We start from the raw sequence: 25,162 nt of genomic DNA, 5'->3' as shown, positions 1-25,162 counted from the left end.
GCATAAGTATAACTCGGGCTCTAAAGACCGTCCAGCATACAAACTTGCGCTCAGAGTTTTTCTTCCTTTGTCTGCTGTCCTTTCAGCCATTTGAGTCAAACTTCAACTGTATTGTGTGTGATAATGATGGACAGTGTAAAGGCCTGGGAGAGGATCATACCGGCCTGTGGAGAAACATCCTGAAAACAATGCTTGAGAAAATAGGAATTTCAATTGACGCCTACTGCAAATCTCATCATCAAACCTAAAATCTAAAAGGGGGCCACTCGCATAAGAAAACAAAAACTTTTCACGGCAATCACTTTTCATTTTCTAATTTGTTTTTCTCTTGCAGAACATACCTCACCTCTTGGGCAGCCAGGCTTAAAAACTTGTCTAATTAAAGCTTGCACATGGATACGGACAAAAATGCACACACACAATCTACTGCGAACACAAAACGTGAAGGGGGAAGCTCGAAGCCGCCTTTGCTAATGAGGGGTGACAAGATGTTTATGTAACCCCAAAGCCCTCCAATCCAGACAAAATTAAAGGCCAGAACAGACTGACCCAGGCCCCTCAGTCCTAGTGCCCTGTCCCAGGGGGCCCGGGCTGCTAACAGGGAGCTGGAGTGAGTACTTTCACAGCTCCCCCTGATGGAGGTCCGGGGCTGCTAATCCAAAGTGACAGGCGGAGCGGGGGTAGAACGTCCCAATAGCAGGGAGGAACTCCAGAAGGAAGAAAGCACGGGTTAGAACAGGGCAATGCCAAATGAAAACATATGGAGAACAATCTTTCTATAAAAATATATATAAAAGCAATAGCAATTCATTACGTAAAAGGTATTAAAGGAGCCATATCATGGAAAATTGGATATTCCATGCTTTTTTGAAATAATAAAATGTACTAAGTAGACCTACTCTACTTGGTTTTTATATATAATCCTGTCTGTAACTGTGATTTATGTTTACACCACAGTTTCACCCAGAGGACCAATACCTAACTATGATATCCTTGCTTAGACTAGTAAAATGCACTTCTACAAAACTAAAACTTTCTTGTCAGTCCAAACAGAGCATTTACTGTATTGACGACACAGAGCTAAATCGCAAAACATGACCACCCATATTTACACATCAATGACTAATAGGAGATCAGAAAGCTGCTCTGCCCAGAACGTAAGCACCAAAGTACACCCAGGGCTGTTACTCATTTCACATGCCAGGAGAATGTTTCTTAAAATCACTGCAAAAAACAAAACAAAAAAAAAACATGGATTGCCAGAGAGAAGAACATAATTGTCATTAAAACAAAAACACCCCCCCCCCCCCCAAAACAACAACAGTTTTTGACATAACATTTTTTTAATGACATTATAAGTGTGCTAAAATAATAATCTAATTATAATTGTAATTACATCTAAAAAATGTAATTACAAATACTGAAATATTCAACAAAGACTTTTATTTTTTATTTGCAGTCCCAGTATGCTTTTATGTGCAGTAATGTAACATAAATGTAATGTTTTAAAAAAAACGGCACAAATTCTAGGCGATTCTCCAAGGAGAATATGTGGACTCATAAAGCTTGGGGGGGAAACGTTGGCTTTTGTTTCAAAGATGCTGTTCAGCAGACTCATATGAAGAGAATCTAACAATTCTTCTGTTTCCAGCAGATCAGTCATTTCTTGTTCAAAGAAACATTGAAAGCCTCATCATTCAGCTCCCATGGCAGTTTCACATACATTCATAAGTCCCCTAAATGTCTCAAGTGCACTTAGTGTTACTGTTGAGAGACTGAATGTAAAAAGTTGAAGTCTTTACAGGATCCCCCTGTCAGTTTATGAGAGCGAGTCTGAATACGCCCTTTCGCCTCTAAGACCTGCTGCGTATGTATGTTTTTCAACTCGAGTTTCAGTGACAATACTTAACGCATTGTCTCTACACTCAAATGTCTGTGATAATTGGATTTCAGTAGCTGACTGCATGAATGTGAGTGAACTTAGTTAGGAGAGAGTAAATAGTTTGAGTAGGTAATGTGTGCATGTAAACTAGTTGGTTATATACGTTTTATACTACGGGGCTGTTGAATGCTTGATTCTGATTGGTTGAAGAACGTTCTAAGTTGTGAAATTATTTTTAGGGAAACGCACGGCTAAAGAAGTTCCAGGCAGATCTTGACTGCATTAGTTTCATATCACTTCACCAAATGATTTTAGTTACAGCCCACAAAACTAAAACCCACAACGAGCAAATAAATATAGTAAACAATACGATAAAAACAACCAATTATAAAAATAATTGCCACAAAATTACATTTTATTATGTATTTAGCATTTATTAGTTATTATGGAAAAGCACATATCTCTTCCTCGCGCTCTCTCCCACTCAAATGCACATACATACAGTAAGGACACACACCCGCACAGAAACGTGTTATCAACGCTGATCTGACGATTTTATCAGTAAAATAGTTTAGAAACTTAAAAACTACATGACATTTCTAACTAGCGAGATGCACTGCAGATAAACATATTTTCTCTATTAGTAGACGTTGGTGCCAAACACTGTTGAGAGACGCACAGACTGAGGTAATTCACACACGCTTAATCTCTCTCTCTTCTAATAACTGCATTAATAACTGCATTAGACCGCTAGCAGTTGCTTAAGTCTCCGTTACTAGCTTTAAAATTACATTTTGGAATTAGCAACAGAGGCTTGGGATGAGATGAGTAAAAACAAATTGACCCACCCTCAAGAGCGTTTTAAGGACAAAAACTTGGCAAACGTTTCGAGATACATCATGTTTTGAGGTGTGGTAACCGTAGAATAAGCGGAATAATTGACTCTGGGCCGTGCATTACCACCTCGAGTGTGCATTATTTTTCTAATAATTCAACGGCCCGTCGTCAATTATTCCTTACATGTGTGATGATGAGGACACAACATATGCACATCTACTCAATGACCTCTCTCATTTTGCTTTGGTCTCATCAGTTGTAAACACTCCAAGGATAAAAGATACATCTCTTCCAGCATGCTCTTTGCACAACAGATCGGTTAAAACCTCCCTTGAATGTTGCAAATGTCAGGAAATTGTTGAATTTTGAAGCAAGCGATGTCACAACCAATTAAAATACAGTCAACAATAGAACAAGGAGCTTTACTTGGCTAAAGCGGGGATGGGTTTGATGATCTGTCTGTAGCCAGCAGGATGAGGAACATAAAATAATGGCTCTCTGTTTGAGCCTCTAAGAGCTCCAAGTACCGATCTGGCACAATCAACCGCACATTTCATACAGACACTTAAAAGTACAAATCAATGCTGCAGTCCCTCTGAAATAATTGGAACACAGTAATCTAAACCACAATGGCATCAGTGGAAAAAAAGCAGACTTCTGTTGCCTTTGCAATGGCAGCTTCTGATTGTACTATGTCTTGAAGGCATGGCTGTTGCTTCAGGAGGTGGAAGAACGGTTTGTCTAATCAGTAGCAAGAAGCTGTTTTTCATTAAAAGTCATCATTGGCTGGAGAGATCCTAGGCTCCGGATAATCTGTCTCACTATGGTTTGGGTCTGATTCAACGTGGATCACGTTGAGTTTCTGTGAATTATGTCTAACCTCATGGTGACATGGTGGGATGTGAGCCAAAAAGTGTAATTGGGATGTAATCTGGAGGTAACAAGCGAGTTACAGAGTATTTTGAGATCTGTTTAACGCACTATTACACATAGTGAGTTTAGACTAGTGGGTAAATAAACAATGAAAGCATAGATGGTTATGTGGTAGAGATGACATTTTCTAAAATAACTGGTCAGTGGTTTACCTGAACAACTAATCGCCTAATCTTAAATAAGCCCTGAATAATTAGGCTGGTTTCAGATTCACCCTATACTGAACAGACATATTTCTTAAGAAATAAAAAAACTTTTAGATAGAAACTTTAAAACTTGACAAAAGCAAAAAATAATAATAAAATGCAATGCAACGTCTTAAACAACAGCTAAAATGAAATAAAATAAATAAAATAAAGATAAAAAAATAACCAAATAAAATAAAACAAAACAAAGCATCATGACCATTGTGATCCATCTCTATTATGTGTTCAAACAGGTTAACAAAAATGAAAAGTTATGAAAAGAGTATGAGCATCCAACAAGGCAACTTCCTGTGGTACCTTCCTGTTCATTTTGTCAGCTATTTTTACATTTAGTCTTAGTCTTAGTCCTGTGTCAAATGTACTTTTTTATCATATTTAGTCAACCTTGCCCTGTTTTCATTCAGTCAAGTGTTAGCCAACTACAAGCCTGGGCATTTTAGTCTAGTTTTAGTCAATGAAAAAGTCATATTTTCGTCATGCTACATAATGGTTAAATTGATAATAGGCTAACAATTATTTTGCTTAAAATTATAATCACAACAATTGCTGTCATTTGAGAAATTTATATTTGCATTTCATCAGAATTAGTGCACTTTCATATACAAGTACAAATCTAGAGAATGTCTCATATAGTCTCATAATGTCTCATAAAACTCATATGCATAGTTTATTTTACCTAATCTAGTTTCATAGGCTATTTGTCATAAATTAACCCATTTTCTACATTGTGAAAACAAGAAATATCTCTAAAAAATTAAACGGTGGAATTTCTAGCCTAATTCCAAATTACATTTGGAAAAAGACCTGCGTAGGTGCATTTATTCATATAGTCGAAATTCATGTTTGGAATTATTACAGACGGTTTGATCGCAGTTTTAGTCACAAACCAGCGCAAGCGGCTCTTGAAGGAACACAGACTGGCTGAATGACACTTTCATTTAGCAAAATATCTCAAATGGAGATCGCTGAACTCCATCTTATTTGTTTGTCTGTGTTTTTGAAGTTTTCAGATCATTCGCGCTTCTTCAGCAGTGTTTAGAGAGAGCGCGACACATGGTTTCCAGATTGTAAATATTAAATAAAACATTGGGTAGAAAATGTGTTCTTTTAACAGAAAATCTCTGATTGGGGGATTTAAATTCTTGAAATCTGGCAACCGCAAACACGAAAGCTCGTAGTGGCTTGTTAAAAACAGTCTGTAATACAAAAACAAAGAGAGGTTTTAGTAATGCTTTTATTTTTTAACTACATTTTAGTCTCGTCTTTTTTCATCAGCGATATTGCATGTTGATATAGTCACAGTTATCGTTTAATGACGTTGGTGTTGTCTCGTTATAGTCTCGTCTTAGTCATGGAAGAAAAGGTTGTCAACGAATATTTTTCATCATAGATTTCATTAACGAAATTAACACTGTGGTACCAAAGCACCCAGTTGAGACCAAAAAAAAAAAAACCCTGTAAAAGTGTAGACTTACCAGCCTGGTTAGTAGTGATGTTGACTGATGCATATTGGGGTGAATAAGGGCTCTGGTCTGATACACCGTTGACAGCCTGGACTTCGAATGTGTACTGGGTGTGAGCCAGAAGTTCACTTATAAAGACCCGGCTCTCCGTGAGTCCCAGCTGCCGTGGAACGAACTGCACGTTGTCCCCACAACGCGTGCAGCCCCCTCTGCCACCTCCGCAACTCTTGCAGATAATGTTGTAGACCACGTCATCACGACCACCAGTCTCCCGCGGAGGATTCCACTCCAGCATCAGTGAAGTCTCATTCACACTGGAGATGACATTTTGAGGAGCCGATGGCACAGCTGGAAAAACAAACAAGAAAAATATTTTTACGAAAGTCTGAAAGAAAAATTAGGTTACCCCTGTAAATGACTCAACGAATTGTTATCTGCCCTTTGTTTGAAATATATATTAGGGGTGTAACGGTTCTCTGTTCTCCACCCACGGTTCGGCACACACTTGCGCCGCGGGTCATTTAAAATCTGACGCCGTATACACATATGGTTTGCTGAAAATAACATGATGTAAAACAGACTAATAGGCTAATTTAGTTTCTGACGATGGATCCGCATTCTGGCTTCCCTTAAACTTTGTTCAATGAGAGTGCTGTATGCTCTAACATGACCAGTCACTTACGCCGTCATCACCTGGGTGTCGATAGTGCGCAAGCGCAGGTCAGACCTGAACATCACACATTGCTATCAGTGTTTAAACTAAACTCATTTGGCAATTTAAACATTTAAAGAAGACGCAAAAGAGAACTTGCGCAAGTTGTGAGAAGATTTGTGTGAGCACATGGAAAGCCTTGCACTCAAACAGTGTGCAAATATTGAGTTCTCATGGACAATTTCACACACAAATTATGTCAACGCCCATCTTGGCGAGTATCCTAGCAAACAGTAGGTTATGTCTTAAGTGAACATAAACAGTTGAGAAAACAATGCATGTGTATCAGTTTCACTGTACTGGATCTGTGCATTATGGACCCTATTTTAACGATCTGAAATGCAAGTATCAAACGTGAAACACAAGTAACTTTGTGGGCGAATCTCGCTATTTAATCGCTGTTGCTATTATACCGGCGGGATAAATTACTCTTGCGCCCGACGCAAATCTAAAATGGGTTGGTCTGAAGGAGCTACATTACTCATAGGTGTGGTTTGGGCGTAACGTGAAATAAACCAATCAGAGCATCATCTCACATTCCCTTTAAGAGCAGGTGTGCTTGTTCCATGGCAGCTTGCTATTATAATGGCGGATTTGCCAGGCGCACGCCAGGAGCGGTTCACAGTCGTTCTCGTCAGGGCCGTAAAAGATAGAGAAGTGACATTGTATGGGGATAGGAGAAACCCACCCAAATAAGCTTCGGTTAAACAGGCGTATAATAATTTTGGTAAATGTGTAAGCTAGATTTATGCCTATTTTTTCACATCTTCATGGACACCACAATAATTTCCCTCATGTGGAATATTTTTCCTTGTAATTATGTATGGTTTGCAAAAATGGCAACTGCTCCGTCTGTGTGTAGATAAGAAAACTGTATATGCGTTGTGCACACGCTACATTATGGCCAAGCATGCGCCCTTAAAACAGCATCTGAATAACGCGCCACTGACTTTAGACTAGGTTTTTCCTGGTCTGTGGCGGAATTGTTTTCTGGAACTGCAAAATAGCACCAGGGAACGTTTGCGCCGGAACTTTTCGCTGAACCGCCCCCGGGAGCGCCAGATCATTCCCTAATTTACCGACATGCATCTGTCGAGGGAAAAGTCCGCTGTGCGTCGGGTGCAAAATAGGAATGATACATGCGTTGTTGTACAAAGTCAATTGCACTGGGTGCAAGATAGGGCCCTATGTCTTAAAGTGACAGCAGCCTAATTTTCCTGCTGCTGTCTGTGTTTTTAATGTTAATCAAACAACAACAGACAAGGGAATTACTTACATACTTTTATCGAGAGGATAGTAGCGTGACAAATAAATGAAGGAAGGTGAAGGAGATGAAAGGATCAGTAAATGTGAAGTTGGACTTGAACTCCCAACACCCACTTAAACTTCCCAGCACAAATGTTTCAGAATGTGTGCTAAGCACTTTACTTTTAATTTTCAGAGGGGTAGACAGAATAATACAATGAAACAATGTACATTGTGTGCAATTCCATGTGTATTTCCTTGCATATTTCCATCATGCTAATTTGAATTATGATAACATCGCACAAATCACAGGCTTACTTGGGTCTATTGAGATTTTTTTTTTCTAGCTGTTCCTGTGTTTGTAAACATAATTTGCATTTGCTCATGCACACACAGCACATTTGAAGAAGAGTAAGAGCACACCAAACAAATACACCTCCGAGATCTCGTCCTGACTGACAGCCCAACTAAAGCTAACAATACCCTGTGTTTATCTTCAGCCGGCATGTGCTCCCAATTACTGTGGGTGCTCCTCTAGGGCCAAGTGAGGTAATCAAGAAACAACCCACTGCCTTTTGCCCTTTTAAAAAATCCCCCCCAAAAATGAAGCCTCCAATTGATTACCCATTTACAGCTGTGAATCATTAAGAGCCATCTCTGTCTTGAAGCTCTGTCGCACGCAAAACTGTTTCTAAACATCCCATTCCCAGGTTAGTGGGCGGTAAAGGCTGCCGTTTCCTCTCTTTAATCAGGCAAAGGCCCACTGAGCTTCAACTCTGCGACACGATGCTGCTCTCTTATTCACAACAGCTGCTCTCCTCCCAGGGCCAGGATTTTGCAAATGGCTTTTGTAAAAAAGCTCTCGTTCTTCCCTTTCTTTCTCCTTCTCTGCCCCCACCTTGCCTTTTTCAGGAAGAGACAAAAAACATGCCGTTCACAACAACATAAGGAGCTGTCTGTCTCTCTTTTCTAGTCTTCATGGCCTCATCTGTTTCAATAATAGGGCCATGAGTAATTTTTCTCTGCCTGATCTGTAGTCAGTGGGAATGAAGAGAAAAGACTGCTGTTTGCAATGGTTTTGGAAGAGAGGTGTGCTGTTGACTATGCTGTAGGGGTAGAAAAGGTTAGGAAATAATCAAACTTTCCTAACGTTCTCTCATATGCATCATTGGTACATCTTATCCATTTTAGTGATTTACTTTGTATTGTTGGATCAGTTGAATCAGTTTGGATTTTTCAGCACATTCATGCGCACCAAGCTAAAAATATTCACGATGAATTTTTGTAGCAGAATGTTTAGTTAGTCAGAAAACTTTATCAGAGACATTAGTCAGAACTTTAGTCAGAGACATTATATCTTAATTTTGTGCAAGATACATACTCAAAGATTAAAAATACTCTATAATAATCTAAATTACAATATAAATCATTTTATTTTGAGCACTTGTTAAAAAAAAAAAATATATATATATATTATTATTTGTATTTATTTTTTAAAGACATTGAAAGTTCACACTGAAAGTTCAGAAATATAGTTTTAAAATTAAGCTTTCATGTAGATTTGGAAAAAGCATAGAGGACGCACTTGTACAGGGCATCTCTAAGGGGTCAGAGTCTGTGCGGTAATATCCATTTCGGCAGACGCAGTTGGTGGCTCCGTCGTTGGTTGTGCGGCTGTTGATTGGACACTGCAGGCATTTCTCGTCACCTTGTGCAGTCTTGAAGAAACCTGAAGGGCATGCTGAAACAGAGACAGAGAAAGGGATGAGAGAAGGGTAAGAAAGTGAACTTTTTAATATTACATGATTCCCGAGTGTCGGAGGACACTAAAGAAATGATGGGCCACTGAAGTCAAGCTGAAACACACTTTGGAGCATTTCACACATGTAAAGAGAAGCAGTATAGTCAGTTAAACATAGCATGTTCAGTATATGGGGATGAATAATTCAAATCATGTGCTCTTTCATGACAAGCTAAGAGCGTTCCACTTCATGATCTGCTCATGGATGTCCTCACTTTGATAATTAATAGGTTGATTGTAGAAACAGCGTGTAAAAGACCAGACCAAAAAAAAAGGAGAATAAGGCCAGAAACAGTATATTCATGTACAAATACGCAGATTAGCGTTATTCAGGTCTCAAGGATTGTGACTCCTCTTTTCTTGTTTCCTTTTGCTGTACTTTTCACCTGTGACACCCCCCACTTACAACCACACATTTTGGAGTGAAAGAGAACATAAAAAAATAAAAAAATAAAACATGTAGGGTGTGACTTGATTTTATCAACAGGGAATTGATTGGATTGTGAAAAGCAGACCTCCAAAGCCAAAATGCAGCAGGAACCGATTTGCTGTGGATTGTAAAGACCTTTGAGAAAGATTTTGAACTGTGGAGGTCAAGTTCACTCTTGGGAACATCTCATTCTCAAAATAATGGTAATGTTTCTTTTCAAATCTATATATTTTTGCTGCTATTGTTAAGTTTTATTATGTTAAACAAGGATTAAATTGATGTCCTTGTATTGAATTCACCGGACTGGATGAAGCACGACAGCAGTTTTTTTTTTTTTTTTTTTTATGTTTTAGGTTGTCTATCCCCACAGGACCACCAATGTGTATTAAGAAGGGAACAGGGTAATGTTTGATTTACATTGACTATGTTTGTTGTTTTAATCACCGTTGCTCTACCAGAGAGCAGGAGTGTATTTTCATGTGTACATACCGGAATTCCCTGGAGGCCTTTCAGACCTTGCGAGTTTTCATGTTGTACTTCTCTGTACCAAACAAACAAAGCACTTCCCAAAGAGTGGGATAACTGACACGCACTTGGCCCGGATGAGCAGCACATTGCTGTGGAGTACATCCCCAGCACTAACCCAACCATAAGCGCAAGAGAAAAAGACCACAGCAAGTGACGGCCCACATCCACACACATCTGGAAAGAGAAGCCGCCTTGGCTCGCCAAGTTTGAAAAACCCTGTCACCCCATTCCTAATGGGTGACCTTGCTTCCACGCCAAATTATTTGAACACACCTTCAATATCTGAACCGTTTTAGAGGAGCTAAAAAGCAATAAAGCACAGACACTTCGGCCTCCATAGTCTAAGCTGGCAATCACGGCAAGGATTTGTGCAGCGGGCCGGCCAAGGAAAATGTCTGTCGACGGGTTTATTTGGAGAAAGCAACTCCAGTCAGGGTTCAGCCATGCTCTTAAACATGCACAAATAAGCCGGACTGTACATCCGTTGAGGCGGTGAGATCACATTCTTTCAGCTCAATTACAGGGGGCAGAGGTTAACTAGTGCCCAGTGGTCATTAAAGGGGAGTCTGTTATTTCAGTGAAATGTTTCAGACAGAAAGGGTGCTATTCCCCATTTCCTCTGACCTGCTCGCCACAGACCGTCTCTCTTGATCCCATTTCAACACCCTGGCAAACCACAGGACCAGCTCAGCATCTAGGAACACTTTAGACTGCCATACACGGACACACAAATACACGTTTTTACATTCCCTCTTTGCACTCAACACATCCGCACTCATTTTCTTATTCCAAAAACACCCACGCTCTTTCTCCCTCTTAAGAGTTTAAGCAAACTTAGTCTTTCCCAAATCCAGCTGACGGGTTTCTATAAGCCTCCACCAGGAAACTGACAGCCCAGTTCCCCAGAACACACACACACACACACCCACACAAACACACGCGCACACACACACACACACACACACACACACACACACACACACACACACACACACACACACACACACACACACACAAACACACACACAAATGTGTAAAAGCATGGCTAAATATCCCATGTGAATAAACAAGTATAATAAACGTTTAGAAATGGATTGCTGGAAAAAATGCACAATGTGAAAGCGATAGAGCACCTCGATATCACCTAATATTAGATTTGACATGTTTTTCTTTTCAAATGATTTATGGCAAAACTAGCCGCGTGTAAAGTGAAATATGAGGCTTGTGTGTTCGGAGAAAGTGTCATTGGAGTCACAGAGACAAGCACAACTGCAAAGCTTCAGCATTTAAGATTAAACTCGGACAGAAAGGTAATCAAAAACAGCAATGGAAAGCAGACTGGACCCAAATGGACTGAGATCAAAGAGAGAGAAAACAGGAAGAGATGGAAAACTGCAGCAAGAGTGCTTAAAATAAATCTGCTTTTGTCCCCTTGTCTATTAATGTATTTTACAAATATATTTAAAATCCTGCTCTGTGATGAGCAGGTTTAAAAAAAAAAATTATATATATTTTCGGGGGCACAGGGTTAAAAATGTCCGGATGATGCAACTTTTTATTATAACGAAGGTAGGTTGGTTGGTTGGTTGGTTGGGGGGGGGGGGATTTGTTCATCAAACAAATGAAATTCTTGCGGGGTAAAAAAAATAACCTTTAAACTCCAAAATGAAAAATGTTTAGCATATTATCTTATTTCATAAAAAAAAGAAGAAGATTATTTCGTTATTCTAACAAAACTGCATATTAATACAGTATTTGGGGGGAAAAAACGTTGCAAAATAAAAGTCCTGTAGTGTGACCAACAAAGTCATGACTCATGTGGTCCAAACAAAATAAAAATTAATTAAAAAACTTGATGTCATATGATGATGTCATAGAGAGGACCCCTGCAGACAGAAATTTAAACGTTCTTGAAAATGGTATAATAATAATAATAATAATAATACAAAGATTACATTTCTAAGAACTTGGCACAAGTGTTTTAAACAAGATTTTTCGTGTATCGTCATTGACACCTTATCTTGCAGGTTGACATACGCTAACTAGTGTTGAAGGGAAAATTGTGCGCATTCACTACAAAAACAGAAACTGAGACGGCCCGATCCTCCCTCCATTAACTCTGCCAGTCTCCTAGAGAGGGTTAGCCTATGCCACGCTGACGAAGGAAGGGGGAGGAAGGCACTGAGTATCCGCGCCTGACTCCACCACTTGCCATCTGGGCATGACCTTGCATGTCTCCATACTTGCTTCCAGATGGTTCCATCCAACCAAGGGAAATAATGTCAGCCGTGCTAAAAACGTGGGGACTGTGCTAAACATGGCTGTAGAAGTATACGACTCTGCTCGCAGAACTACCCCGTGCGGAGGAATGCAATCGAGAGAAAAACCGTGTCAGCTGTAGCCCCAGGGACGATAGAAACCCTGATTAAAGAGCACATCAGTGCTTTGATACAGCTCACATCCAGATTAGAAATGGTTGCATTGTTTGATCACAATGTTTCTCTTGCAAGCTCAGAATAGAAATAAAGTCTGGGTTTTTTGGGGTTTTTTTTGCACAATTGAAATCTTTTTGTATAGAAAAAACAAATAATGACACTTTTGAAATTTAAACACTTTGGACCCTTTGGTCTCTTTTTTGATGAGAGTGATTAATCTGAATCTGTAGCAAGGAAGAGATGAAGTCATTTCGAAATACGTTCTTTGCTGAAAAGATCAGCTTATTTACAGCATTAATTTACAACAGCCGGTTCATGCAGGTTTATACTGGTCTAGCTGACTAGCATTGTCTTTAAGCTGGTTGACTAAGAAAGTCTTAAGCTTGAGAAGAAACCTCTGGTGACACCAGCATCGTAGCAACTTATACTAGTGACCAGATATGGGTGTTTCTTCACAGCTTTATGTAATTTCTACCACACTAAACAATTTTGCCCCTAATAGTCTGTGTCATTTCGAATGAACATGTAAATTACCAACTTAAAATATCCTTTTAAAATAAAAAAAATATATTATTTACATACAGCTAGCAATAAAATTAACCTTAGTAACATAAATAAGTTGCTCACCAAGTGCACTTGTATGACCAATATACCGTAAAAACAGCAATATTGTGAAATAATATTACAATATAAAGTTACTGTTTTCTATTTTGATATTTTACATTTTTATTGAATCCTGGGATGGTAAAGCTGAAGCAGCCATTACTTCAGTCTTGAATTAAGGTGTTAAACTGAAAAAAAAAATAGCGAGTTAATTTTGACAGCCCTGAATTTAACATAAAAAAAATCGTCTAAGCATTGGTATAATAGTGCAAATTGAGAAAAAAAAAACAATTCTCCAGTGATAGATAATTACATATGAATTACCAATGAGAAAAGTACAGAGTTATCAGTTTATTTTATAAAAATCCACAAGGCCAAAAGCACTTCTAGTTAAAGAAACACCCATATACTGTCAATTTTATCCAGAACACATCAAAGAGGTTCAAGACCCGCCGTCAAAAATTTAGTTGTCGCATTTCAGTGACTACGGGTGAGAAGTATTGAACGCAAACTGCCTGGCACTCTTTCAAACCTTGCCTTGCTTGTGTTTATTGCCTCTAATAACACGTGCAGACCGAGGAAAAGGTAGCAGTGGCATAATGGCAGGCTTAGTGGGCTGTGTGAGTGAAATCCCGTTGTGAACATGTGCTCGGGTGCCAGAACGCTAGTCATGTTTTATTACAGGTAATTCGCTGCCGATTTCAAAGATTGCCAGAGCGTTTTCATCCAGTCTGATTTACGTAGGTGCTAAAGAAAGAGGCGTACACGCAGATGGCTGCATGTGCGCTGGAGCCGGTTGGTAGCGGGGCAGGAATGTGTGTGTACATGTACCGGTGGATATGGCTGCGTCCAATTCAGGAGCCAGGAGTGCAAACAACACGGGAGCCTTTGGGGCTGGCATTTCCATCATGGCTGCCTGTGCATTATGCTGGATTCTCTACAGACACTACTGGCTGTACACAGTGTCTAATCCAGCTAAAGTCACAGTTACTTAGGGAAAAAAATTATGAAAAATATGCAATGAACATTTATGTACCTCAACACATACACAGTCACATGTCCTTTGTTCCCCACCAGAACAAAAAGGCCTCTTTGTCTGGGGTGACTGTAGTAGTGACAAACTCCCCTCCCTTTTTTTACGCTGCCCGTCTATTCAGCCACTCAAAAGCTGGTTTGAAAGTACTGCATTTAATGAAAGCTATATTAAAGAGAGACCAGGGACAGAGGTGTGTGTGTGTGGGGGGGTGTATGTGTATGTGAAGAGAGATGCATGGAAAAGAAAAACAGAAAAGCGAAGAACCAAGGGATGCTCGGTTTTGTTTGCACAGCAAAAAATGTGCTGAAAGCAGGGAAATAGGGCAGAGTCTGAGGGGTTTTCTGTATGAATGGGGGAAGTCCTATTGTGACCAAGGGGAGCAGTGTGTGAAACAGATGGGTTATGTGTTTGTTACACATCATCATACAACTGCTTTAGAACAGCTTTATATTTAATCAAACCTCAAAATTAATTTCAAATGATCTGGTAGAGCTTAGAAACCTTCTCATCTATATAAAAAAGTAATATTAGGAGGAATAGGTCTTTGATGATGTATAAAGTTGTCCAAATTAATAGAATAAGCAACATTTAGGAATGTGCAATATATCAGTACCATATCGGTAGTTGGGCGATATTAGATTTCTTAATTTATCCAATATTGACCGATACAAATATTTAATTGTGCATGCTTTTCCATTTAAATTACCTTTGCTGTCATATAATAATTTTTAAAAACCCTAATAGTTTAGTAACACTGTTATAATGTAATATTCAGCAACTTTCAAAATGAATATCAATCTTTCATATTGTACATTATAATGTTGTGATGCCTAAATTCACTTGCATTTAAAACAGCTGACTTTAATCTTTTAATGGTAATTCATTTAGACAAAATAGTGTTGAATTATAATTAGTTATCACTTATAACATGAAAATCAGTTTCAGCTTATCACATTAACCAGAATTGTAATATTGTGCATCCCTAGCAAAAACAGACCTTGTTCTTTAATGATATTGTGGATATTCAACAATATGCAATATGCTAATTATGCAGTGCGACTCTGAATGGAAGTGCCCTGATATAGTTGGATACTAGTAGAAATTCCTACTAACATCAAAAAGAATTGAAATTATACTGCTTTTACTAGTAGCTTATACAGTGCGTGCAGAATTATTAGGCACGTTGATTTTCTGATTATATTTTTTTTCCAGGCACATTTTTAGCACTTATTTTATCTGTAAAAGAAAACATGCCTAATAAATAAGGCATTTTTCATTTCCAGCCTTCATGAACAATTATATATTACTTTTAAATGATTAAATACAAAATGAATAGTAGTTATTATGATTTTTTGGGAATGGAATTGGTAAAATGTGCCTGGAAAAAAATATGATCAGAAAATCAACGTGCCTAATAATTCTGCACGCACTGTAATATAATCAAAATATTCAATATAAGAATATGCACAAGGCAGGGTAATATGAACAGCCAAGAGTGGTCTTTTGAATTCTGCTGAAATCTGCAGTTTTTTTACGCAATTACATGGCCACAGGTCTACACATGAAAAGGTAATACAAAGTTCATCATTCACCATCTCAAGAGTGCGAGAGTTAGCGAAAGAACTCAGTTTGGAAAAGCATCAGTGGGTCTTAGAATTCAATTAAGGCTCAAGCCTGACCAGCTAATTCAATCAAGACTGTGTGAAAGCAATTAGACAACTGGCATTCAGCTCACCCCACCACATGGGCATAAATTACAAATTTATTTCCCTCTCTAGGTCTTCTTGTCTGATGCAATTAACATGCCAGGAACATGTCTGCCCGGCATGTTAGTGAGGAACCAGGCCGTGTTCCTGGGAATAAAGGAGAGCATCAATGATCTTCTCAAGGTCTCTCAATGTCAACTCTGACTCCATCAGTCATAGTAACTGGTAACACAAAAAGGGTTGAGTTAGACATAGGTTAATCAGTGCCATATGCTTGGCTGTCTTACCACAGTATGGTCAGAGTAGACACCATATTTAATTTGACATGAGCAAAATCGAACAGTCAGGGACAGAAGAACAGCCCATTTAGTTTAAATTTTTTTTAAGTCTTTTCAATTTAAAGTGGACAAAAAAATGCATGCTATTATGAATAAATACGGGTTATGAATATTAGATATGACCTAAGGCTTAAAAGACATGTTGAAAAGGCTACTCAGAGTACTTCTATCCTTCACAACCAGGTTATTTTTCACGTCCAATTACATTTGCTAATCTATTCTGACTGAAAGACTGCTACAGAGTTTCTCAACTAGTTATGATGTGTTAGCTACAGAGAATGAAAAGTCTTTGACAGACACAATAGCCGCTTTTCCACCGCCGGGCCGAACAGTTCTCATTGCAAAACCGTTCCATTTCGTGCAGCTCCTGGCCAGCCGGTACGGTTACGGTTTCATTTTCCACTGTGGGGCAGATAACGGCCGCCCTATGGAATGTAACAAAAGCGTCAGTCATTGCCTTGGTAACGCACGCGTTTACAGACGATATGAGATTTAAATAGCACCTGCGTTATGGAGGATGATCAGATTTATTTGAACTTTATTATTCATTTGTGTTAATGTTGCTCAAATAGAGTGCTTAGCCAGCTACAGAGAAACTGGTAGCTAGGCAACAGACAAGTGACCAATTCTGAGTTGCGACATCACTTCACATACTCTACCAGCACGGTTCAGCCCAATTTCACACCGCACAGACAAACACCAACAAACACGTTCGCTGGGTTTTACTGATCAGTGTGTGTACCCCTGTTGGCGTGTGTTGGCGTTGGTCAGGGTTTGTTTTCATCTGACTGACCATGTTCAATCAGTGTTTGTTGGGGCAGTGTGAACATGAGTTATTTTTCATAAAATTCTAAATCCAACTGCCAACTTGTTTGTTAGCGTTTTTTCTGTGCGGTGTGAATTGGCCTTTAGACAACAGTGCAAAGAATTCCGTGCCGAGAACAGTTTGTAATCGTGCCGTACCGTACCAGGCTCAAGTGGAAACACAACTGGAACCGTTCCTTACCATTCTAAGAACCGTTTAGTCTGACAGTGGAAAAGCAGCTAATGCCAGGAACACACTTAACGACTAGCTGAAACATTCTAAGACTGAACTGAACACACTGACAGACTTTTCAACGACTGGAGCAGATTTTAAACAACGACTGAACGCAACTGTCTCTGACTCAGCGCGTTTGGGCATGATCAGTCGTAAGTATCAAATTACATTCATAATCGGCCTTACAGTCGTTAAGTGTGTCCCCAGCTTAATGTGACAAATATTTGTATCTGAATATGTGTACTTCCCTGCTACATAGTATGCAAAGAGCATTACGTCCAATAAGCAGGATGTCCGTAAACTAAATATGAATGAAACAGCAGGGAAACAATAAAAGGAGAAAGTGCTGCATCTACTGAGACTCAAGTGTGCAGCCAATGGATAAAATGGATATGGATGCTATCCCATGAGACCACAGGAGCTGAGCAACCATCAAGTTTAAAAAAACTGAAATAATTATTAAAAAAACTTGGATATTTAAACACATCCCTGTGAGTCATAAACCACAAGCTCATGGCCTCGTGAGACTTTCAGAAGTTTTAATACTCTAATTTGCGCGGAATTCTGACATACACGTGCAAACTTCTCATCAAAAATTAGGAGATACATCCTGGTGTCTGTGTCCAATCTTGGCCCCTTTGCAGTTGTTAGAGCTGTCTTCAGACAGGATCTGTAGCCCAAATCCGCCCAGCAGGCGCCGCCGCCACAAATTAAGAGCACCGGTGGAGTGTGTGTGGAGAGAGATTACAGGGAAATGTGTGTGGCACCTGGGAAAAGAGCTCTGTGGAGCGCCTGCAACAGCTGGAATGTGCCTATGAGCGCGCTTATGTGTGTGCGGGCGTATGTATGCATTCGTCTAACATGCATGCCTCACATTTTAGATCAATGCATGGTCCCCACATGTTGCAGTCAATAAACACATCCAGAGAGAGAAGGAAAATGCAAATGCAAAATCTATTCTAGCTCAAAAGGATCCCCTGACATCTGCAAATGGCTGAAGTGAAAAGGTGTGTGTTGTAATTAGAATAGATCAGAATTGACAACCTACTGTACTGTGTATGGGTTTGTCTGTTTTTCAGTAATCAGAAAAAGTGCCCTCAGACAAAAAAAAAAAAAAAAAAATACTGTGGTTGCCAACTTTATCTATTATGCTTATAATAAACATACACACATTTATAAGTATTTATGGATATACTTTTATAAGTTTGCTAAATGCATAATATAACAGTATAATAATAGAAAAATACATTTTAAAAACACAACAACTTCACTTTTAAATTCATTAATTTAGCTTGAGAAGGCACAGTGCAATTTCTAAATACACATTATATACTTTCTGTATTTTAATTTTTAATTAAAAAAAATATATTAAAAAAAATTCTTTTTTAAAACTGTAAAAGACACCGGTTTTCACAGAATGACTGTCTAAACACAGATCCAACAGGTCGGTCACAGAAATGTCTGTTTAGTAGGTAAAAGGACAAAGAGGGCAGGAGGACACAGCAGAAACGCTGCCTCAGCTGCATTATAGGCCTTTACCGTAATGATAGAGATAAACAGGGCCCAAATGGTCCACTCTCTTAGCTCCTTTGTTTGTTGTCCATAATTTGAAAAAATGGCAATGGGCAAATTAGTATTTTAGAGAGGAAGATGGATTCTGGCAATCATCAGATGACAAACATCCAGACATTGGAAAAAGGAAAACACAAAGTGAAAGAAATGGATTTCTAAAGCTATATCTGTAGAACAATTTTCTGTCATCCTCAGCAGTCTGAATTACAGGAATCTAAAAAGGCTGCTAAGAAACAGACAGACAAGGATCATTTCGTGTAGGTGGATTGCTTGACAGAGGTCACAAGAGAGGTGTCACTAAAGGCAGACAAAAAAAATCTGTACACCACCACACACACAACCATTTTGTACCTTCACTGGAGTCTGTTGCAGATGGTTGGGGAGGGGCAAAGCTCAGCAGCCACATTTATCTCCATTAAAGAGAGATTGTCAATCACAGCAAGCTGTCCAGTGAGACCGAGTAAAAATCTTTGGGATACAGTGAACTCTTGGGTGACACTCAGAGCAGGCAGATGGGGGCCACAAAAGGACGCCCAACAGACACACAAACACAAAGACCTCTAGAAAACACTAAACTCCAGTTGTCCAAAGCTCTCAACATCAACCAGACCCTTGGCTAATTTGATTATGTTTTCAGTTACTACAAATGTAATAGACTCAGCTCTGAAACAAGCTGGACTTGGTGATCACATATACAGCAGCCGCGGCTCAAACCAAACCTGCGTTCATTTTAGAGAAGGTCAAACTACACAAGCATTGCGTACCTTTCATCCTCTATTGATATGACATGGCTTCATCTGACACCCTGATCTGGAAATCGGATGCTGCTATTGTGATGACAATGTTACAACAATTTGTAACTGGAATGGGTTCTGTCTACAACCGTCCTTCCCTTTCCTCTAGGGAGGGAAAATTAAAAGACGTGATGACTGTGGTGGTCTCGTTTTTCAAGATCTTTGTCCATCTTTTGACATCTTGCCCTTGGTAACAGGTTACAATAGGCTACGCCCTCTGCTACAAGATGACACGGCTTATTTGTGTCTTACTACTAAAAATACAACTAGCCATTCAACATTATGATGAAATAGCCCACCTAAGGCACAAAGGCCAAGCCCTTTATTAAGATGATAAACAAGCAGATGAATCATGCAATTTTGGTTCTGAACACTCATGATAGCTGGATCGACGCATCAGGACGCTTTATGAGTTTTGACTGTGTCTGTCAAAACCTTGGCCCAAAAACTCCTAACGTGCCCTTTCCTCAAGGACGGGGAAGTTGCCAGGGCAACCACAGCCGTTGCCATGCAGGGCCCTCCCTGGTTGTGCATGCATTCCATGTTCTGGTCAAAGGCGCGAGATGCCTCTTTCAGGAGGGGCGGAAGGAGAAGGGGGAGGGCTCTCCTCGCTGGAAACCAAGGTGTCTTCACGGCAGAATCAAAATAAGATTGGAGGAGGAAGAGGTGTAGTTCTGAAAAAAGGAAGCAGCGTGAAGGCAAACAAAGAGAATCAGTCAGGCAGATGGAAATGGGCCTAGTTTTCCTAAACGCAGCTTTGAATTGCTGCGTGGCAAGGCAATGTTTTTCTCCGAAAGAATGGAAGGCGTTTGTGAAATTATGCCATCTAAATGTTTTTTTTACCTTAATGCTTTAAACTCAGCCGCACGTACAAAAATCAATACAAACACAAATAAGTCTTCCGTTAAAAGGATGACATTTTTTTCCACGGGTAAATAATAGCTGCAAAGTGGGGAGTCGGCACTTGATGAGAAGCAGAAATGAAAGAGAGAGAGAGAGATTTAAGGAAATTGAGAGAGTCAAAGAGAGAGCGACAGGCAGTGAGACAGACAGGAAACGAGGGGGCTCTATTGTTGCCCGGCAGATGCAGTGTCTAATTGACAGAGACTGTCTGTGCAGCGTCCAGTGACAGTGGCGGCCTCAAGGTGGGGTGCGAAATGATGGGCAAGCTGCATAAAGGAGCTGTATGTTCCCTGTCAGAGCGGACAGCAGGAGAGGGAAAGGAGGGGACGGCTGTGGGGCAGAGGATCTAGGGAGAGCAGCTGGTGTCCAATCCTGTTGCGATCCCTTCCTACAGATATAAACGCAGATGCGCGCAGACATACACACACACGCAGATGCAATCGAAATTAGTCTAGTCGTGTTCATTCGATTCCAGTCTTGTTTCTGTAGCAAATCCCAGGAGGGTATTTATGTAAGATTATATCAGTTCTGACCAAAAGTTTAATGAGCCTTTGGGGAATCCGACCTCTATTATCTGTTTAATCTGCAAAAACAACAGCTGCATAATATCTCCGAATACACACAGAACCTGTTTTTATATATCAATATCATATCAAAATCAATTAGTGTCAAAGTCCATTTGTTTTTTTGTTTTTTTCATTTAAATATAAATATAACAAATTTTGAAAATAAAATGTTATTCAAATGAATCAAAATATATTTTATAAAATATAACATTTTATTTTAAATATTTTATAACACACACACACACACACACAAGCGCTTGCAAAAGTGTTCTTTTTCACATTTTGCTATGTTGCTGCCTGATTTTAAACTAATTTAAATTACTTTTTTTCACATTAATCTACACTCCATACACCATAATGACAGCAAAAAACAGATCTGTGACAACTTTGCAAATATATTTAAAAGAAAAAAACTGTAATAAATACAGTGGATAAGTATTGAAACTTTTAACTCAGTACTTCGTTCAAGCACCCTTACAGCCTTGTTTTTTTGGGTATGATATGACAAGCTTTGCACATCTGCATTTGGTGATTTTCTGCCATTCTTCTTCTGAGACCCTCTCAAGCTCTGTCAGGTTGGATGGGGGCTATCGGTGGACAGACATTTTTAAGTAGTTTAACAAGGCAACAAAATAACAAAATGTGATAAAAATGAAGGGGTTTGAATAGTTTTGCAAACCACTGTACATACACAAACACACAAGTTCAAAAGTTTAGGGTCTGTAAGATTTTTTTGCTTTTGAAAGAAGTCTCTTACGCTTGTCACGATTGCATTGATTTGATAAACATTTTTATATTTTTATATAGATTTTTATATGAGAAGTTTGCACGTTTACATGGTCAAAACGGTTTACAAAAAATATTAAGCAGCATAGCTGTTTTTTAACATTGATAATAATAATAAGTTTTTCTTGAGCAGTAAATCAGCATATTAGAATGATTTCTGAAGACTCATGTGACATTGAAGACTGGAGTAACATACTGAAGATTGGAGTTTATAAACAGACAGACAGACAGAGAGACAGAGAGACAGATAAACAGACAGACAGATTTCCTGCACAAAATGATGAAAACAAGACATTGCATGGATTCAAGTAAAAAACCTGTATCAAACCACGTCGATATTCAGCATTTATTGTGTGCCTCCCTGAGGCGTCTACACCTGCATTTTCCTGGGCGGGTATTGTTCGTCTGCAATTCATTTGAAGGGTTTAATGGTGGCTATTTAGGGGTGGAATACATTATAAGTGTCAATCATCAAGGCAAAGAGAGGTTGCACTTCTTAAGCACATATTCTTTACATGCATTGCATCAATTAATTAGCCTATAAATTATGGGTTTTACTGAGAAAGAAAAAAAACAAACACTTGCCGGTGTTGTATGCTCCCCTAAAATGTCTTCCCCTTCACCACTGTCTGCTTAACCCTGTTACAGAGACTCTGGGGCCGGCTCTGTAGTCCTGCATTTGTACCAATCAATGGAGCCTGTTAAAAGCAGACCCTGGGGGTCAGGGAAATTAAGCGGCTCTGCTTGTGTGGAGAAGGGGCCAGACCAGCACGAGGTGCACGGGGGATGAGCAATGCTTCTCTGTTGCTATGGTGACGGGGTGCCAAACTACTATTCGCAGTCTACTTCATATTGGCCGATCAGTCCTTTGAGAACAATGGCATCTCCATGGCAAGGGGAAGACCATTATATAAATGTTAGGCAGAAGTATGTTGAAGAAATTGGGATTTATATATTAAAAAAGATTGCTTTGTCAAGCTTGTCAGGGCAGAGGTTTTCAAACTTTTTGATGCAAAGGCCCCCCAAATGTGATTAACTCCTTGTGGGACCATCCTACTAAAATACAAACGGCTATATGCCATCATGCACAAACACACATTTAATAAGCATATTATTATTATATACTGTACATATTAAGGATATTATGAAGACAACATGTTTTACTATACTAAAAAAATGCCATTAAACTAAATGTTATGTGAAAGATCATAGAAAACAATTACATGTACTAAATCAAGTTAAATCTATCATTTTGTAAATTACTTCTAAAAGCCCCTAAACACACACACAAATAAAAATATAATAAATAATAAATAAATACACATCACCTTGAGGACCCCATATTAAAAAACCCTGATTAAGTTAGGCTATTTTCTAGGTCAAACGTGTGTTTTTATTCTTTTTGGACCACACACACTAAGAGCATGAACTGACCTCCTAAAATGAGTTCACACTGGAATGAAACATGGGACATTTTTCCCACAAAAGATAATGTGTGCTTGGTTTACTGTTGTAAGGAGACCATATCTCATGACAAGTAGCTGTAGCATTTTCGCACACTCCATTAGGCCTATGTTCCAAAAATCCCACCTGAAAACAATATAATCATTTATGAGACCACAACACAACTCGTTTCCGGATAAACGAGTGTGAGAAATTCACTCATACGTCTATGCATTACTGCTGCTTTAAACACAGGTGCACATATCACGTAACATAATTGTCACCGTAACTTTCTCACTACACAACGTGCCAAACCCCAAAATCAACACGATCCTTCCCTAAAAACATTTCAACTTCCAAAAACACTAAGCGTTACCATGGGAATGGAGGCCAAGGACATCTTGGAATTCAGCAGAGTCTGATTAGGATGGACCAATTAAGACAGGTCCAGCTGTCAATCATCATAAACTGCAAATTCATCAAACAAATGCTGAACTCACGGAGCCACAATTGAGACTTTCTGAAAACATGTACCTGTCATATTCGTACAGACTGGTGCAGAACTCAATGCTGGGCCCGTGACAGCTCATTACTGTAATATGAGCTCATGGTGGTTGTTTGCCAGAAGGTCACTTATATACTCTGTGTGAGAAATGAGTGTTTATATATGACTTATATATAGAGAGATATTTATTTCTTTGCACTTCATTTGTTGGCTGAAGAATTTTAGCATGAGGAAGAGCAGTTGAGTAAATATTGGGTAAACGCCAAGTGAAACATTTACGATCACATGGACGTAAATGCACACTTACTGGCATCGAAACGACTTTAAAATCCCGTATTGTGACCGCAAAAGGTCACTTAATCTAAACGAAGCATAATGGGACCCCCGGAGGTTCAGCCCGGAGACCGACTGTGACTGAGAAACTAGCAGGATTAGTCTAAGGTTTCTGGAGCTAGTAGGATTAACCCACAAGGCCTGACAGGGCCGGTTGGACGGACACACTTCACAACAAAGATCTTTCTCCCTGGTGTAAGAAAGACATGACAGTTGGATGCTGCTCGGTTACGGGGCCACATGCGGCTAGCCAGGACGTACCGCTCACAAGACTGCCTGCCAGAACAGGGAGAAAAAACAAGACAGGGTGAAACAAAAAGCACAAATAGCGGCATTCAAAGATAATTTAATGGCTTTCAGTAGATTGCATCAGCAAACCTTAACCAATGTGATGGAATTTAAATTGGGGGTGGATCGTTTAATCCCAGCTATGGAGCCCGGATGAATGATCCGTGTCCGAGCATGGCTCTGGTCTACTTCGGCTTTTGCGTATGCTATGTATAAACACAGAGGCCTCCATCATGCTTTACAATCTGTGACGACATCCACGGTCTTTATGGGCAGGACCTGCTATTTAAGGTCCAGTGACACCGAGCTGAACCACAACAATTAAGCAGGCGCCTGCTGCTGGAGGCAAATAGTGTTTTGAGCTGAACATGCTAATTGAGTCTATTTCCAGAGAGCTTGAAGCAACCTGGGCCTCCCAAAGGGTCAAATACCTGCTTATCAGCACAATTTACAGGTCATGCCCAGACAGGCTCAATTAGCCAGCACTTCAGCTTTGTATAGGACGACTCCTGCTTTCAGCACACACGCCCCATATCAACAGAACCAGGGCGTCAACAGGGTGACAAGCAGAACTCTACAATAGCCTGATTGTGGCCTGTGCTGAAAAGCTAAAGTGGGATACTGGATGAAAGATGGACCCTAGATGCAGGAAGAGTGCTTTGTCTGGACATGAAATGCATGTTGCTAACACTACCATTTTAAAGCATGTGCATCACATGCAAAACTATGTAATCATGACAATGGGGGATTATACAGAGTAAATAAGTTGATTTTCTCA

At 39.5% G+C, this 25,162-nt stretch overlaps 1 protein-coding gene across 3 annotated transcripts in view; it reads right to left on the bottom strand.

Moving 5' to 3' along the window:
• Nucleotides 1-25,162, bottom strand: part of ephb2b (eph receptor B2b) — a 160,618-nt gene that overhangs the window by 31,410 nt on the left and 104,046 nt on the right. For all 3 annotated transcript variants that reach the window (XM_084396160.1, XM_084396158.1, XM_084396159.1), the window contains 2 exons: nucleotides 8,864-9,019; nucleotides 5,334-5,669 (listed from right to left, as the gene is read on the bottom strand). In XM_084396160.1, coding sequence (XP_084252286.1) covers nucleotides 5,334-5,669; nucleotides 8,864-9,019 — 492 coding nt within the window. The remainder of the gene's footprint in view (nucleotides 1-5,333; nucleotides 5,670-8,863; nucleotides 9,020-25,162) is intronic.

Source organism: Rutilus rutilus, assembly GCF_951802725.1.
Source record: "Rutilus rutilus genome assembly, chromosome: 22".
NCBI lineage: Eukaryota > Metazoa > Chordata > Actinopteri > Cypriniformes > Leuciscidae > Rutilus > Rutilus rutilus.
Note: the sequence above shows the minus strand (reverse complement) of the source record. Positions and strands in the feature narration are given on the sequence as shown.